Consider the following 18,252-nt stretch of genomic DNA (forward strand, 5'->3'; position numbering starts at 1 on the left):
TTGTCTCTGGGGGCACTGCAGCAACCACAACAACACCAGCCTGTTGCCTGTGTATGCATGTGTGTGTGTGTGTGTGTGTGTGCGTGTGTGTGTGTGCATGTGTGTCTGTGTGTGTGTGTGTGTGTGTGTGTGTGTGTGTGTGTGTGTGTGTGTGTGTGTGTGTGTGTGTGTTGACTGTTAAGGATATAAGCCAAAGTAATATGAATACATTTCCATAATGTAGCGTGTTGAGCTTGACTGTAAGGTCTGCCAATCAGACACTCTGCGAAAACATTTCATCAACATTTTCTCAAGTCACCGCTGTAAACAACCCTGTCTGCCTTCATTACTGCCCACTGAAAGGCTCCTATAGATCTCTTACTGAACAGTGTCACACTGGGTGTCTGCTTAAAGACGTTTACAGTGTTTAATACATTGAGGCTAAGATAGATATGGGTGGGAAATAATGATCTATTATTTCTAACAGAAATCCTCAGTGTCTCTATGCAAAACATCAATATGTGACCATATTTTGGGATGACGCTTTCAGAAGATTACACAGAAGAAAATTCAGATCCATTTATAACATGGACATAATAAATAGATACAAATAAATAGAGGCTTTTTGTTGTTATTTTCAGTCACACTGAACAATCAAATATATAATGCAAAAGATTTGCATTGCTTGAGTCTACATTTTAAACTAATTTGAAGCTTTATTATGTTATTTAAAAGACCAAAATCCCAGACTATCTATTCTTATTTCACCTTATCAATATTGTATTTATATTGTTCTTTATTTGTGCATATGGACTTCTCTGAGGCTTTCTAATAAGGAAATGTTACAAAAATCTGATATATATGAGAGTTAGATTTCTTATTGCTTGGTTTTTCTATTCCCCAGGTTCAGATTAAAATGGAAGAACTGTCCATCCAGGAGTGGACGGAGATGTGGACAGGTGTCTGGACCTCACCTGAGCCACCTGACCCTGCCTTCTCCATGTGGGACAGCGAGCATGAACGGGTTACAGGAGGCACGGTAAACTATTTAGTTAACCGCTGCACAACGCGGTTCGATTTAGAGGTCTTCTTAACTCATATTTTAAAAGAGAAAAGTAGCTCTAAAATCATATTCTGGTCTTTTTTTCTGTAATATTCAACAGCTCAGTGAGAATTTTTTTTATTGAGTTTCTCATTGAACAGCAGAGAGACGGACTGTAGCGTTAATATAATCCAGAGACACACCCTGGAGCTGCTCTGCAGACAGCTCCTCACACACTCGTGGTGGTTTTACTTGGATATATTTTGCATTTTCTGATTTACATTCAAATCAAAACTACTTAGATGTAAAGTTCATAATCAATAGATCCAGACACTAATGAACTCCACAGTGATGGCGATATTAATTATTCAAGTCTGGTGCTCTGATTTGGACTTTCTTGAGAGGGTTGTCATATATCGCTTTAGTGTTGCAGCCATTGGAATATAATGTACATTAGGTTGAGTTTTACCTTTAACTTGTACTGCTATTATTGATTTTTGCTATAGAAATCAGTGTTTTATCAGTTTAATTAAAGACAAAGAGCAGCATGGTTTTTATTTAAGCATTGTTAAACTTCTTGACCTTAAAAACAGCTAAATGGACCTTGTGGTGAGATTAGCTATGACACCTGGGAAAACTACATCTGCTGATGAAGATTATATAATATGATCAAAAGCTCCAGAACAGCTACTAACTGGATCTTTTAGTGAGATTTGCTTTCTCAAATATTTAGTATTTAGTAGTGTGTTAAAATAAAAATAAAATCACATATAGAGGCACATGTGATTTTCTGATATTCCTCATGTAAAATACAGCATCACATCAGCTCTACAGTTAATACACATGTGGATGAGCATAAGGTTTTAGGACACTTCAACATGTGAACATATAGATTTCACTGTTGTGATTGTTGATAAGGGATGAGTGTAATTTATTGGTAATATTACCAATGTATTACCAATGGAGTCTAATGCCTTCTTCTCCCTCCCTCTCTTTTTCTCTCCCTCTCTTTTTCACACCATCTCTCTCTCTCTCTCTCTCTCTCTCTCTCTCTCTCTCTCTCTCTCTCTCCACACACACACACACACACACACACACACATACCACACATAGCAGTGGCAGCTCGGTGCTCCTGACTGACTGACAGCACCGGCGGATGCGAGTGACAAGCGGGATGCTCAGGTGGCGGCGGCGGCGTGCTCTCTGTGTCCTGTCAGTCCCTCTGCCGGTGGAGGTGGGCTCCGTTAACTGATAACACCTGTTCAGAGGTAAGAAAAACCCTTCCTGTGTTTTATCCTTGTTTCTCACTGACATGTGAGGTTGCCTCAGATTTAGTCTCGCAGTCAGACCGGCTGATTTGCCCGGAGCAAAGTAAGCTGTACCTGGTCATGTTGTCTATGGTGCTGTCTCTGTGTCTGGATCTTGTAATTTTTTTTCATTTTTAGTGTATTCTGGGTTTTTTATTCATCTTTATGGCAACGTGTGGCTCAACAACTCGTCATAAATTATGTAATAACTACTAATTAGAGTCTATTTAAAGGCTTACGTCTGTATTGCAATTTATTTTATGTTGTCAGATTTTGTAATTACCTGTTGGTACCAGCAGGGGCGCTGTTGGGAGTAATTTCGCTGGACTGACATAGAGCTGCGGCAGATAGAAACGTTATGATCGATAAACCAATATAACCAATTTAAATATATACTGTCAATGCTTTAAACTCTGTTTGATAGCAACTTATTTAATGCACCAGTGGTGGAAACTAACAAATTTTTACTCCATTACATTTATCTGACCACTTTAGATTCTAGATACTTTGCAGATTTAGTCAGTTTAGTTTATAAAATAAGATAAAATAAGATACACTTTGTGTATGTACCTATATGTACCTGGTGTTTTTACAGTGTGATATTGCTACTTTTACCTAAGTAAATTATCAAAATGTTTTTTCCACCGCTGTGCACTGCGTAGCTATGGTAACTATAAGAACTTGAATAAATAGTGGAAGTAATCGCTTTAGGAATGGGCATCAGAGAGGATTGATACTACGACTGGCATTGTACGAGATAATTCCTTGAACATTGCAAGCTTTGGATTTACTATTAACACTACGCCACTGTTCACACAAGTGCTGTATTTCTAATTACACATTATGGTGTTATTTAAGTTCAGTAAGCCGTAGTGGAGTAACTAAGTACATTTACTCAGCTACGATTCTAAAGTACTTACATTTTATGGCATTTCTACCTCACTACATTTCAGTGGAAATATTGTACTTTTTATTACAGCTCATTTATTTGACAGCTATAGGTACTAGTTACTTTGCAGATAGAGATTTAAAGAATCTATAATCAGAATATAAAGTGCAATGAATCAGAATCAGGTTTATTGCCAAGTAGGTTTTCACATACAAGGAATTTTGGTGCATGACAATTAAACATTGCACATAAAAAAAAGATGAAAATAGAGACAATATATATATATATATATTTGTATATATAACAAAAAGAGATAATATGTACAATATGTCTGGATACTTAAATAAATGAGTGAAGAGCTGTACAGGAATGTGCAAAAGAAAATTGTCCGGGGAAATCTGCAAGTTAGCAGTGTGACATATAAAGACATTATATAATGTGCAAAGATAAAATCAGAGGATTAATGTAAATTAATGTAACGCATAGATTCAGGGTGGGTGGCGGGTTTAAGAGCCAGTGTCAGTGGAGGACCCCGGGGCCTTGTTGATGACACCGGCTAGTATTTTTAGTGTTTAAAAAAAAAAAAAAACCTACAAATTGTTATAGAGTAAAATAAACCACAAAAAAAACTACATAAAAGTACGTACTCCACTCCAACTAGCTATAACATTATTGTTTATATGTGGACGTCTCAGGAATCCTTTTGAGCTCGCTTCTAGTCGACGTAGTTCTGTGACGCACTACGCACCGCACGGCGTCGGCGTCGGCGTGCACGCACGTATTCTCTCGCTCTGTATTATTGCTCAGAAACCAGCCACCATGGGGAGTTAAGGGGGTCAGTCGACGGGTTATTTTCGTTAATATTTAATATCAGAAAGCTATCCATATGCTGCGTTTTGGAGCACACAGTTCGCGCCAGTATCCCCAATGCAGCGGATTACGGGGGTCGGGCTTTCAGAGACGGTAGGAGGCACTTTTGTGGGGAAACACGGGACGTTAACGCACCTAGCTCTAAGCTACCCAGCTAACAGGCTAACCAGAACTAGCTGCAGCCAGTAGAGTGGCAAAAACGTGCCCTCGCTTTCTTGTTTAGTTTTGAGCTTAAATCGGCCCAATTGTCGCCGGTGGTGAGCAGGAAAGTTGGAGTGACTTGTGTGCGAGTTTTGGCCCGGCACGACCAAAAAAAAAAGCGTACAGAGTGCGCTTATGTTGAAGTGTGTCTGCACGCAGGCCCCGTCTTGTGTGGTTGTAGAGTTTGTTTCTGCACCCATCCCCCACCGTCTTTGCAGGCCAAGATGAATGAGATTCTCACTTCAAAGCCCTGGCATTGGTGGTGGCATTGCTACAAAGGCTGGCTCGCTGTCTTAGCTCGTTAACATTAGTTGGTTGTTTAGAAAATGAAGTGTAACGAAGACGAAGTGTGAGCTTTGTTTTGACAACTGCTGGCGCTAGCTTTTGAGCTAGCTGTTAGACTGGCGACAAAAAAAACTTCATCGTGAACTTAAGTTTGGGGTTTTGAGCACAGCTTTGAGTAGTTTTTGGTCAGACTGGAGTCTTGGTTGTTAATTGGAAGTTGATTGATGGTGTTAATAACTATTGCTGTTTTGTGATTCTCTTCATTCTCCACCACACTTGTCTCTGTCCTCCTCCTGGTTTCTTTTATCTATCTGTTCTGCTTATCATCCCATTGGGGTCTCTCTTTTGTTTTTTAATACTAGTGCTATGTACTATATAAAAATAGTAGTCTGACACAGTGAAGGATGTTAGAAATGAGTCAGCCTTCTGCATCATCTTAGTAATAATGTTTATTTCCTGTGTGTCGACTCCCACTGCTACAACTAACCGCCTTTCTTGTTTCCATCGTAGGGTGAATTGTTTGACAGCAAAATCATTGCTAGAGGGCAAGATCTGACCTCTGCCTTGTGCAATCAGAGACATGAGTGTTGTCAGAGAATTACATGGGATTGGGTACAGGGGCGGTGGCGGGGTTGTGGCCTCCCTGAGCGGCCCTACCCACTTTACCGAGGATGCTCCGCGACCCCCAGTTCCTGGCGAGGAGGGATCTGATGTGGACCCCCCAGTTCCGTCAGCCAGCACCCGTCCTAACACCCTTTCCCAAACCCTCGGCTATCCCCCGTTGTCCTCGTCATCTAAAATGGGGGATCCATCAAGTTACACACCCTCCTCGTCGTCTGCGACCCCGCGTCGCCCTGATCTGGACCTAGGGTATGAACCCGAGGGCTCGGCTTCACCAACTCCACCTTACCTGAAGTGGGCAGAGTCACTCCACTCTCTCCTGGACGATCAGGAAGGCATCCAGCTGTTCCGAACCTTCCTGTGCCAGGAAGGGTGTGCAGACCTTCTCGACTTCTGGTTTGCTTGCTCGGGGTTCAGGAAGACGAGCCAGGAGAAGAGGGCAAAGCTGGCCAAGGCCATGTACAGGAAGTACATTGTAGACGGAAGTGGGATTGTCTCCAGGCAGATCAAAGCAGCCACCAAGAGCTTCATCAGAGACTGTGTGGTACGGCCGCATCCAGACCCTGCCATGTTTGAACAGGTAATTAAAGTACTTATTTAATGTTTGTAAAAGTTCCTAATCAGAGCAGCAGGTGTTGGATTACACAGGTCAGTGGAAGATGTTACAGGTTTCTCAGAGGTTGTATTTTGTCCCTCTCAGTGGTCAGGCTTAGAGATTGAAATTTTAGGCTATTGAGGTTTTAGCGTGCGCAAAACCGCATTGCTGTGCAGGTTGGCAGAATACAGCAACTGAAAATGCATTACGCCTGGCAAGATAATGTACGACACGCAAAAGGTACCGTAATTAACTTCTATGGCAACGTTGTCCAAAGACTGGTGCTGAGAACTGTGTCTTTTTCTCACAACATTAAATCTTTTCCCCAGTACACAGTTGGTTGGCAAGTGTTTTGGCTTATGATTATTAAGCCGTCGTAGTTCAGTTATGTTTCAGTGTTTACATCTAGATTAGAGGAACCTGACAGCCACGTCTGCTTCCATAATGACTGGTGTAGCACGTCTTTTAACAGGCCAGAAGTTGTAGACGGTATGCACTTTTAAGAACACGCCAATTTGCGTTTAATTTGGAGTATAGAGAGTGTGCTACTGTATGTATTCATTTTCTGTGGATGAGTAATCACATTAATTGGAAGATTAATCATATTTGAAGTCAGACTAAAGGCTGCATAACATCTGTTGCAGGTTCCTCACAAGGTTCCCGGGCTCCCAAACATGTTCTTGTGGCCACTTAGGGTTGTTACAGCCTTGTAATAAAACAAAGTTACAAAGAAAGGATGCAACTACAGTTCCACACATTTCTCTAGTCAGTAAACCCACAACAAAGGACCAAGTTAGGTTCAGTTTTAGTTTCAGGTTAGTTTTTCGCTCAGTGACCCACCTGTGCCCTCTTTTGCCTGTGAATTCTTTCTGTCTTTCTTGATATGACGTGGATCTGCTGAACGTGTGTTAAATGTTAAAGCCACATACACATGAGACTGCTATCACAGGTCTTGTTAACTGAGACTCGAGTCTCCGACAGTAGTTCCATGCAGAGCACCGCTAAACAACACAATTACACAGAGTGAGATCACATAATTACCATAATGAAGCTAGCTTCAGTTTTAGTTTTCCTTGCAGCAAACCTTTTCCTGTGCTCTCCCGTGCTTTTGTTTCTATTGCTTTTTTATTTTTTTGAAGATTCTGGTAGTCAGGTGAATGTTGTTTAAATAAAAACGTATTACGTTTTTATACCTGCTTAAAACATGGCTTCCAAGTAGCGTCCGACTTGTATTCGATGGGCTGTCATAAAAGCAGATGCACATGGACCCACTGACACTGACCTTCGCCTGGAAATAATGCACCTCACTCTGTGTCAGTCTGGATTAACTATGAGAAATATTAGTATTAGTGAGTTACATAAATGCGTGTTTACCCCGTGTGTCTGGAATGGGTATTAGTTTTCTAAAGAACCCTATAGTGATCATAGTATCCTATCTTGTGTTCACATTTATATCAAAAGCTGAGCAGTGTTGTTTTTAAGCCTAAATCAAGAGAAAAGCAGTGAGTTGCCAGGCCCAGACCTTGCAAACAATTTGTCTTTGCTTCAGTCTGGAGGGAGTATGTGTCATCGATGAGTAGGTGGACTTGATCATGATTAATTATCTGACTATAATTAGAAATGGTGTGAAATGAAGGTATCTTTAGCCATCGTTTAGCTTTGTACCAACTCACTGTTTGTTTGTTCCAGGCCCAGACAGAGATCCAGAGCATGATGGAGGAGAACACCTACCCTTTGTTTCTTAAATCGGATCTGTATCTGGAGTACACACGGACAGGAGGAGAGAGCCCCAAGCCTAACCCCAGCGACCAGAGCCCTTCATCGGGTCCAGCTAAGCCTGTGCCTGGGTACTTACCCACACTCGCAGAGGATGAGGAGTGGAGGTGAGATAATGCCCAACTAGTGTCATACATTGCACAGGATCCATGCTTTTATAAGAATAATTAAAAGATAAATTCCACAGATGTTTTCTGAGTTCAAAACTAGCAGAACTAGAAAACATTCTCATAACCTGTGAAATAATTCATGTTTCTGATGTTTGACTAACGGATATGATTTAATCTGATTTAAGGTGTGGAGGAGGAGGAGGAGGATTGGGGGAGGTGGAGGAAGAGAAAGATGAGGAGGAGTGTGGAGACACACCAGCTGGTAGGCTGACTCACAGCCTGCTGATGCAGACAGCACCGCAGAGATCCTCGACCAACAGGAGGAGGCCAGACAGTAGAGAGTACAGGTGTGTGTCTGTGTGTGTCCTTGGGTTCATAAAGAAGACCTCAAGGTCATAATATTTGCCACCACATTCTGTTATATTGAGATATCTTTGAAGTTCGTATCAGATCATTTCCAGCCAACATTGGTAATGATAACAATATTTTCCCCTTCCTTTCTTCTCATTTTTAATACAACCATGACTACTGTACACCAGTGTTTCTTTACCCATTAATAGTTTGTTTTGGTCCAAATGCGAAAGTCTTTTCTGATACATTCTATGTCAAGGAGAACAAACAAATGCAAGTACATTTCATCATAGGAAAAGTCTGTTGGTTGTTTAGTTAAACCCTTTTTTATCCCCACAACAATGTTTAGCTTGTTCGACTTAAAATCTATAGTTTTCTGTATAAAATTTAAATGTTGTGTTACAACGTTTTATTTACAAGTTGTGATAACTGTTATCTGGTCACTGAAGAAAAATAAATCTTAGATATTAGATAGTTAAAACGAGCAGGAAAACAACCCTGCTAAGTCAGAAGCAACCAAACGAGAACTCCTGGTCCTAGAAATAGTGTTTAATTGAAAAACCCTCAAAATTCATGGATTACTCCTACCTTTATGTTGACCCGTGCCTGTGTGTGCATGAGAATGTTAGCTCACTACATTACGATCTCTCCCCCCACCCTCAGGCCCTGGCGGGAGCCGGTCAACCCATACTACGCTAACATGGGCTACGCTCGTGCTCCAGCAACCAGTGCCAACGACAGTGAGCAGCAGAGCATGTCGAGTGATGCAGACACACTGTCGCTGACCGACAGCAGTGTGTAAGTACACACAGATGAACCCAGAATGACTGCATTTATTTATTTATGGATTTCATTCAGTTCTGGATGTGTTTAATGACAATGAGGCTCTTCCAGGTTTTCGGACTGAATGTTAAGATTTCTGTCTAATTGTTGTTTGTCTGTGTCCTTGTACAGAGATGGTATTCCTCCATACAGATATCGGAAGCAGCATCGTAAAGAGATGCATGAAAGTGCCAAAGCCAATGGACGTGTGCCCCTACCTCATATACCTGTGAGTTCATCATGATCATTGATATTATCACTGCTGTAGTCACGTGGCGTTAATGGTAACGAATGCAGCTTTATTTATTACTATAGCAGACGACAACAAATACCTGAGGGTGGTGTTATACTATCTGATGTAAAATATCATTATGAGCTTTCACAGTTTTATGTCTTTCACTTCAGTGTTGTTCTCCTTTTATGTGCCATTTAATGGTTATTATGTTATTCCTGCCTAAATTTGTTGATGATTTACATGTTAATTTACAAAAACAACATCTTTTTAGCAGCAGACGTGTATAGGAATTTGTGGCATGTAATATTTTTGCTTGTGTCTATATACAGCGCACGTACCGCATGCCAAAGGACATCCACGTAGAGCCTGAGAGGTTTGCAGCGGAGCTCATCAGCAGGCTGGAGACAGTTCTCAGAGACAGAGAGGCTCAGGAAAGACTCGAAGAGAGGCTGAAGAGAGTACGACTGGTGAGTGTTTTACTGTGTGTGTGTGTGTGTGTGTGTGTGTGCGTGTGTGTGTGTTCTCGTGCTTCGAGTTCATGTTGTTCCTCAGAGATACGTACTGAATCGTGAGTGAAATTGAACATGAACTTTTACAGTTTACCTTGTTAGTTATGTGAAACTGTGGTTTGTTCGGCCAATCAGCTCGCAGTGAGTTCAGCAGCCGCGCAGGAGAAACACAGATGGTGTGTTAGGATTTTATAAATGAACTCTGGATGGGAAGCACACTTGTTATTTCTTTGACAGTGTGGAAATCTGATATATCACTGCTTCGGAAAAAAATCCAAAATTTGTATGAAACCAGTGACCCAGAGTTGATGTGAACAATTCAAATTCTGGCTTCCAAAGCAATTTTTATCTTCTACGCAGTTAAACAAAACCTTGATGTACGTAATATTTAAAAATGGCTTATGTACTTTTGCTGTTGTACAACAAGCTGCATACACTGGGAATAAAAGCTAAATGGGGTTCATGGATCAGCTTGATGGAATTTATGCATACAGCTTAAAAATTAAATGTTGGCAGGATTGGTTTTTCCTCCCTGATGAGTTTTATTTTTCAGGGAAGAAAAAAACTTGAAAACAAGAAAAAGTGATATTAGTGATAGTTAGTTATAGTAAAATAGTTGTAGAGTTTTGCCTCACTCCTTGGCCTCGTATGTACTTACTGTTTTGCATACAGTGCATGTCCACTTCTATAATAATAATATTTGTCTCCTTCTCCTAACAGGAAGAAGAGGGGGACGATGCTGACATCTCCGTGACAACCTCCATGTCTTCTCATAGCATACCACCCCCCCTCCCCTCATCGTTTCCACCTCTCTACGGCGCCCGTTATTCAGAGACCACTGCTAACACGGCAACAGTCGCCACTTATGGCGGCCTGGTTGCCATGGAGGATTCCCATGACGACGACCCAGAATCTATTTTGGATGAGCATGTACAGCGTGTGATGAAAACGCCGGGCTGCCAATCGCCGGGGGCAACCAACAGCACCTTAGGAGGAGGAGGTCGGCATTCTCCTCCCAAATCATCGCGTTCACCTGACGGGGGAATCGGCCCACCTCACTACCCCCCACACCGAGGAGGAGGTCACAGTCTGCCTGCTGCTGGGGTCAAAGGTAAGAGGCTGGGGAGGGGAAAGAGAGAGGGACTGAAAGGGTGAGAGATCAGAGAGACCAAACTTCTTAACACACTGCCAGCGTACAGTGAGCATCAAAACATCCACCTAGTTTCTTATTGTGAGCAAATTCAATGAAAAGACCCAGACCAACTCTGCATCAATCCATCTTTATTTTCTCCCCTGCTCTGTCTGTGTCAGTCCCAAAACCATTGTTCCAACTGAAGATATAAATCTCAATATTTTGTTAAAGTTTTTTAAACAAAAGTTCAGTAATTTCCCAAAAATTCTTGGCAGGGTGTAGTTTTTAGCAAAACTTTGCTCAAACAGGAATAAATGGTACTTGTGGGGACTATTTTCAGCAGTGGATGAATACACATTTGGTGCTTGAGTAAATATTTACAACTGCATGAGAGTGTGTGGGCTGTATCAGACAATCAGATATCACCAGCCTTGTAAACAACAGTACAGTCCTGACAATGTTAACGTTTCCTGGTAAGCCATAGCTTGAGAGATTGGATCTTCAGGTGTAGAATCGTGTGAGATAACAACCATTTCTGATTTCTGTCCTTCATATTATGCTTCAAATGCTGCGTGGGTTGGTTAGTATGCCACCAACAAGTCTATTTCTGATGTCTGTCTCAGGTTTGCATCACCACAAGCAGCCGTATCATCACAGAGGAAGAGAAGGGCAGGAGGAGGCGGGCTCTAGGTCGCAGGCCAACTTCCTGTGGAACGGAGACCCAGCCAGCCAGTATGCAGGGAGAAGTCGTAACTACGCTGACGGGGCTGGAGCCAGCACGCTTGAGGGCATGGGTTACAGGTAGGATAGTGTGGTTGTATGTGCTGGCATTAGATAGGTCTACAGTATGTGTACGTGCTGTCTTTTATTCAGATGACCTCAACTGGTGTGTGTATGTTGTTGCCTGTTCGTTCTACAGTAGTAAAGGCAGCACGCTATCACGGCGAGGTTGTAAGAAGGCATCGGAGACATCGGGCAAAAGTGATGAGAGTGGGCGTGGCGTGGAGGCCCAGGTACCACTGGAGGACCTGGAGAGAAACCAGAAGATCCTGCAGTGGATGATGGAAGGAGACAGACAAAGGAAGACCTCACATGGGTGAGTAACTATACGTATATTACTCATGATTGATATAAAAATGTAATTTCTCATGATTAATACTTTAAAATAACTTTATAAATGGATTAAATTCACGTTTGTTATTTTGATTTAAATATAACTGATGTGGCAGGTGTAAAGTCTAGGATAAAAGATACTTATTCAAGCAGTGTGTCAGATTAAAGGTAGCAGTATATTGCAGGTCAATAGATGCTTTACTGGATCAGTAAACCCTGACATGCATCTAATATGACGTAAAGCCGTGTAACATAAAACAAGCTGTAAACACAATATTGTAATATTATCAAGATGATCAAGCAAACAGTGGTCTATTAACACGTCCAGCAGACACAGAAGCAACTTTAGCATTCATCTGGAGTTATGTTTGTGTCCATGTGCTGAATATAAGTCAAGTATTCACTCTCCTTTTAGCCCTGTTATGGCCACCAACTCCATTATGTTCACCGGCTGGAAGCAAACTTTTGCTGATTTTGTTTCCTGTTTGACCCTGGGTGACGCTCTCTTCTATATATTTTTAGTCAAATCCTTTGATATTAACCCTGTCTCCCTCCCTGTTGTTGCTCCAGTGGCAGCACCAGTAGCTCCAGGAGGGCGGGAACCACCAGTGAGTCACCACGTCCAACTTCAGTGGAGCGACCTGGAGCTGTGCACCCCTGGGTCTCTGCCCAGCTGCGTAACAACCCCTCTTCGGTGTCCCCCGCCATCCCCGGCTCATCGTCCACGCAGGTCCAGCCCTCGCACCCTTTCATCCAGGACCCAGCTATGCCCCCAAACCCGGCTCCCAACCCACTTACCCAGCTGGAGGAGGCTAGGAGGAGGCTGGAGGAGGAGAGGAGGAGGAACGCACTACAGCAGGCTAAGCAGAGGTAGGTGTCACGTTAGTTTTATTTGTATGGCCCTAAAACCAGAGGGTTTAACTTGTGTCTATGTTTGCATGTATTCCTATTTGAGTGTTTTGACATGGATCTTGCTCTTTCTAAGGCATAAGTCTGGCAAGCGACAAGTGTGTGAGAACATGACTGTTGCTTACTACTTTTGTGGAGAGCCAATCCCATACCGAACATCAGTCAAAGGCCGCGTGGTGACTTTGGGCCAGTTCAAGGAGCTGCTTACCAAAAAGGGCCATTACAGGTGAGCGCATGTGATGCATTTATTTCAAAATATATAGTGTGGGTGGGAATGTCCCGTTTTAAAGGAACCATTCCGTCAAAGTCGGACTCCAAAAATAATCAAGCACGTCTTTTTTTTTTATGTGTGCAGGTTCTACTTTAAGAAAGTGAGCGACGAGTTTGACTGCGGTGTAGTGTTCGAGGAGGTTCGAGACGATGATGCCATCTTGCCTATCTTCGAGGAGAAGATCATCGGGAAGGTGGAGAAGGTTGACTGAAATTTGGGAACAGAAAGATGACACAGAATTGCAAAAAGATCATATTGGAGGGGGGGAAAAAAAGGAGATAGGAAGAGAACATTGGGGTTGGATAGAAATTCAGCTGTGAGAAAAACGAACGAAAGAAAGTAGAAAGATGGAAGGAGCGATGTGTGACAGAAGGGAGATTGCGCTGCATGGTAGAAGCTCGAGTGTTAAGGAGGTGGTTAGTTTTTATGGAATATCTGGATATCTGCGTCATGCCTGGATCAAACCCACACACAGCGAAAGAAGCTTGGCCAGATGCAACCGGAGTGGAGGAAAGGAACATAAATTATTTCACCTGTCTTGTCTCCACTGTGGATATTCGAGGAGCGCTGTTAAAATCTGATGTCTGACCAGTCTTCCACTTCCACTGCGATGGATGGAAAAGGGTGAGGGGGGGGAGGGGGACTGCTGGAAGGAGAAAGAGGATAAAGTAGTCTTCCACTTCTGCTCTGGAGGAGCCTGTCCTCCGCAGACCATTACGATGCTGCTACATTACCACGGAAAACTCTTCAATCGGTGCTTGGGACAGTAAAGAAAGCAGTTTTGTTCCATTCGGGAGTCTCGCTGCCTTTTGCTGTCTCTGTTCCTCATCAGCTGGTTACAAGGGGAGAGGACAGAGGATTTGGGGGAGTGGACCTTTAGCCTGCTTCTCCTCTTGTTGACTTCATAGCCTCAAAACTGAAACTTTCTCACCCTTGATTCCTAGATGTCATGTAGTGATCTCTCACATCAACATGTTCAGACAACAGTTCTCCACACAACTTGTTTACCAAAGCTACATATTTTTGATAAGACAAGTATCCTAGCTACTTGTTTCATTTTATTTGAATTGTGTATGTACAAGGCAGGTACTATTACTTATTAATGCAGCCTAATTTCGTTATATCTCAACTTAATGTTGTATTATTGTGTATGTTTTGAAGCTAGTTCATTAGTCATTTCAGGGCAGCCATTTTGTTTGTTTTTCCTCCCTCTATAATACATCGTGCACCTCAATCCTGTACTGTTTACCTGTTGAGCGTGCAGTTCTGTTCTCCTGAGCGATGGATTTTAATCACAAGATTGCTTTTTTTTTTTTCCACCCTCAAAGTTTATCATGAAAAACAAGAGCACACACTACAGGTGCACTATCTTTGACCACAGTATCTGTTGTTTTTAAACAGGTCACACTGTCACCTCATTTCCATCATATTTTTCTGCTATACTGAGAGCCTGTGTACGTAACTCCAAACCCAAGTCTAGGTGCCTGCCTGCCTGCCTGGCCAGTGCCATTACTATCTAGAATGCTTATTCTGAAGCGTGTGGGTGGGTGAGTGTGAAAGCCTGTGTCTTGTATGCCTGAACTCAGCCAAAGAGCATATTGTGCGTCCCATATGCCTACCAGCGTGTGTCTGTGCAGTCCCACAAGTATCAAGTGATTTTTTTTTTTTTTTTTTTTCCATCAGGAGCAGAAGGGAATCTTCTTCCTCTTGCAGATTCCTAAACTTCAAACATCGTAGCTTAATATTGAGTTTAAAATCTGCAGTGATTAAAAGGATAGCGTGACCCTTTGGGAAAGGTGCTTATTTGCTTTATTGATAAGAAAAAGATGAGAGAGTTGATACCACTCTGGTGTCTATACGTCAAATATGATGCTAGAAGGTCAGCAGTGGGTGAGCTTAGCTTAGCATAAAGACTGGAAATGGGAGGGAAAGGGCTGGCCTGGCTTTTGTATGAATTAAACAAACTTGGGCTGCTACTGATTTTTATTTTTTTTTAAATCCTCTTATTATCAATTCTGGATTAATTGATTGTCCTGTGAATGTCAACGGATCACAGTTGCCTGCAGCTCAAGTTGGTGTCTTAAACATTGCAGTTTGAAAAGTCAAGATTTTCAATTCGCTGTCATAAAAAAGGAACATTTTAGGAACTGGAACTTGTGATAGACATTTCTGTTTAAAAAATATATTTAAATTAATTACCAAAATTGTTACCAGTTATTTTTCTGTTGATCATCTAAACAATTAATTTAACTTTCAGCTCTAGAACAAACTAGACGTAACGTTTAAACTAGTGAGCCTTAGAGGTGCCAGGCTAGATTTTTCCAGTCTTAATGTTAACCATCTGCAGGCTGTAGCTTCACCTTTAACGCACAGACATGGGAAATGGTCTCAATCTAGCTCTCAGCAAGACAGCAAATAAGTGTATTTCGCAAAAAACGTCAAGCTATTCCATCAGACTTCTCACATCAGTATAGTAGTGCAGTACGGCCAGAATGAGGCCAGAATACCATAAAGCACCGTGCAGACAATGCACTGATCACACACCAGCTGTGTAAGCTGAATGTAATTTGACTTTTTTTAAACTTTTACCCGCTATATCCTCAAAGGAAATCCCTTCATTGGTCGTGTCATCACGTCTGTCTTCAGTATTGATCTCAAACTGTTGGCCCGAGTTGAGAGTTTTGTGTTATCTATGCTGGTAGTTTAATGGAATGTGTCCGTCAGATAAAGAGGTCCTACTGTACATCTTGCAGGAATGTCGAATACAATTTGTCCTGGGTTTTCTGCCCAGTAAGGGAAAACGTAGGATCGGAAAACATATTTGTCCTCACTTCAACCCATTATGCCTTCAATATGAAATTTAAAATTTAGATATGTATTTGTTTATAAAAAAAAATGTAATTTTAATAATCACCAAGCATGTTCTTTATAAGGAATGTTTTCCTGATGAGTTGAATTATCTATTTTGTTTTAATGTTTATGTGCGAACTGCTACGGCCCTCTGATTATATTTTATCTGTTTTGTTAGAACGCCCAGGGACAGTTGAATGACAACATTTGTTAAGAGATGATTCTTGTGATTACGATTCGATGGACAAAACAAGCAACTGCGTCTGTTGTGTTGTCAGTTTGTGTGAAACACAGTGCCTTTATCATGTTACCTTTCAAAATATCTTTATTGAACCAATCCATGCTTTTAATGTAACTTTTTATCTTCAGTCAGTCCCATTGTATCTTTAGCTGCAGTCAATGCTTGCTCACGTCTGTTCTGATAGATCCTCTGCTGTAAATATGTACATTATCATTTCATATGTGTCTTCAGACCTGCACCACATGTTCATGGTGTTTCTGTTTTTCAAAGGTAAACGCCAAGATGTCACTGTGCTGGTTCCACTTGTACATTTCTTTTAAAAAGGTACTTCATAATAAAGATGTTGAATAAACACTTCTTCTCTTCTCTGTATTATTTGATCGATTATTTATTTATTTATTTACCCTAACAGGAAATACTGCACATGCCTTTTAACCCTCTCTTTTACCATATAGGTCTTTTCCAGAGTAGCTAAGTGGAATTCAGCCATCCTTAATTTTATTATTTACACCTGAGCTTCTACTGTGATGCCAAAATGTGAAAAAGGTTTATTTCTTAAGTATTTTCCACCAACGTATAAACGCTCTTGTACATGATCAGTGGTGGAGTACGGCTCTGAGGTTCTTGTATTAAAGTATTTCCATTTTCTTCTACATAATTTCACAACACTTCAGAGATTGTTGATGAATATAGTATTTTCTTTTTGTTCTGCTACATTAAACTGAAAGCTTTACTTACGTACTATTTACTTTGCAGATTTCCTGAAACAAACATGTCAGATATCAAATAACTTACAATCGGATGCATTGTTGTATATTAAACCAGTCAGTAATGTGTATAATATAGTTAATCAATGACAAACTAGATATATTTATGTGTAAAATAAAATGCTGTGTGTTAATGTTAAACGGTTACTGGTTAGTGGTTATGACTGAGTAATTAGTAGTAGTAGTAACTTTTGATACTTTCACCATATAATGCTGTTAGTATTAATATTATTATTGCATAATACTTAACTATGTTAGAGTTACTTAAGTAGATAAGGTTTCACTTATCTTTATACTGCCACTTTTACTGATGGAAAGCATCTAAATAAATTCCACCACTGCTCGGGATGCATGCTTATGAATATAAATCTGAATGTCATTAGACAATAGAGAAATGTTTTACCTATAAATGTATTTGAAGAGGACCGTGAAAATACTTTTACTCTTAAACTTTAGTAAGTAATTGATTAGAGTTCCTTCATCTTGTCTGCACAACACATCTCCATCACGTCAATACATTAATCTCCATGACAACGGTGCAAACTCCATCCACTGATGAAGACGGTATGATACAGTTCAAAGATAGTAAGTGAATCTTGAGTTCTTATTTATGTGTTTTTTGGTCACACTACTATTTCTTCTTTTCCTGAATAATCAGGTCGAAGTGCAGTACTGTATAGTTTTGAGTAAAGATGTGTGTATGTTTTTAGTATTTACAAGAAATGTAAGTAAAATTAAATCAGAAAAAAATTCAACTAAGTGTAAGATGGTTAAGCTATTATAGCTCAAAGTGTAAAGTTTAGACACAGGAGAAGAGTAGCTGGTAGTAGAACATTTTCCTGCAAAGCCAATATTTTTAAATCAAAATGTGCTGGGATGTGTGTGACTGAAATGTTGCCTCTCTGCCTGGTCAAAATAGTAAAATAATCTCTCTAAATTAATCAGTGAAGAAAAATCAGAGACAGTTTGTTAAATGTATTTATTCATAAGAAACTACAAACAATCAGTGGTACCAGTTCATTAACATAAAAAAGATTAAAAACAAACAAACAGGAAACAGGACAGTTCATTTAACTCAAATAATTGTTAAAAATTATGAAGAAATTAACATTTTTAACTAAGGCTAATTAAAAATAACATTCTTGATCAAGCAGCTTTTAGTAAGTGAGAATTACTTAATTTTGTCATTTTTATTTGTATTGTGAAAACAAAATATCTATAAAAAAGTTATTATATCGGTAATGTTTCTCTAAAATTTGATGTAATTAGTCTTAATTTAATTTTTGAAAGTTAAATGGTTTTACAGCGCCGATATAATATAATATAATATAATATAATATAACATAATATAATATAATATAATATAATATAAATCAG

General features: G+C 40.5%; 1 protein-coding gene across 1 annotated transcript; it reads left to right on the plus strand.

The window, feature by feature from the left end:
• Positions 1-4,000: 4,000 nt before the first annotated feature.
• Positions 4,001-16,462, plus strand: LOC127355556 (axin-1). Its single transcript, XM_051386581.1, has 13 exons — positions 4,001-4,180; positions 5,084-5,774; positions 7,479-7,672; positions 7,861-8,022; positions 8,690-8,824; positions 8,981-9,077; positions 9,413-9,550; positions 10,313-10,703; positions 11,348-11,525; positions 11,644-11,820; positions 12,408-12,707; positions 12,823-12,972; positions 13,102-16,462. Exons 2-13 carry the CDS (start codon positions 5,154-5,156, stop codon positions 13,226-13,228), a joined length of 2,670 nt encoding a protein of 889 aa, XP_051242541.1. The 5' UTR covers positions 4,001-4,180; positions 5,084-5,153; the 3' UTR covers positions 13,229-16,462.
• Positions 16,463-18,252: the final 1,790 nt, after the last annotated feature.

The sequence above is a fragment of the Dicentrarchus labrax genome, unplaced genomic scaffold (assembly GCF_905237075.1).
Source record: "Dicentrarchus labrax unplaced genomic scaffold, dlabrax2021, whole genome shotgun sequence".
NCBI lineage: Eukaryota > Metazoa > Chordata > Actinopteri > Moronidae > Dicentrarchus > Dicentrarchus labrax.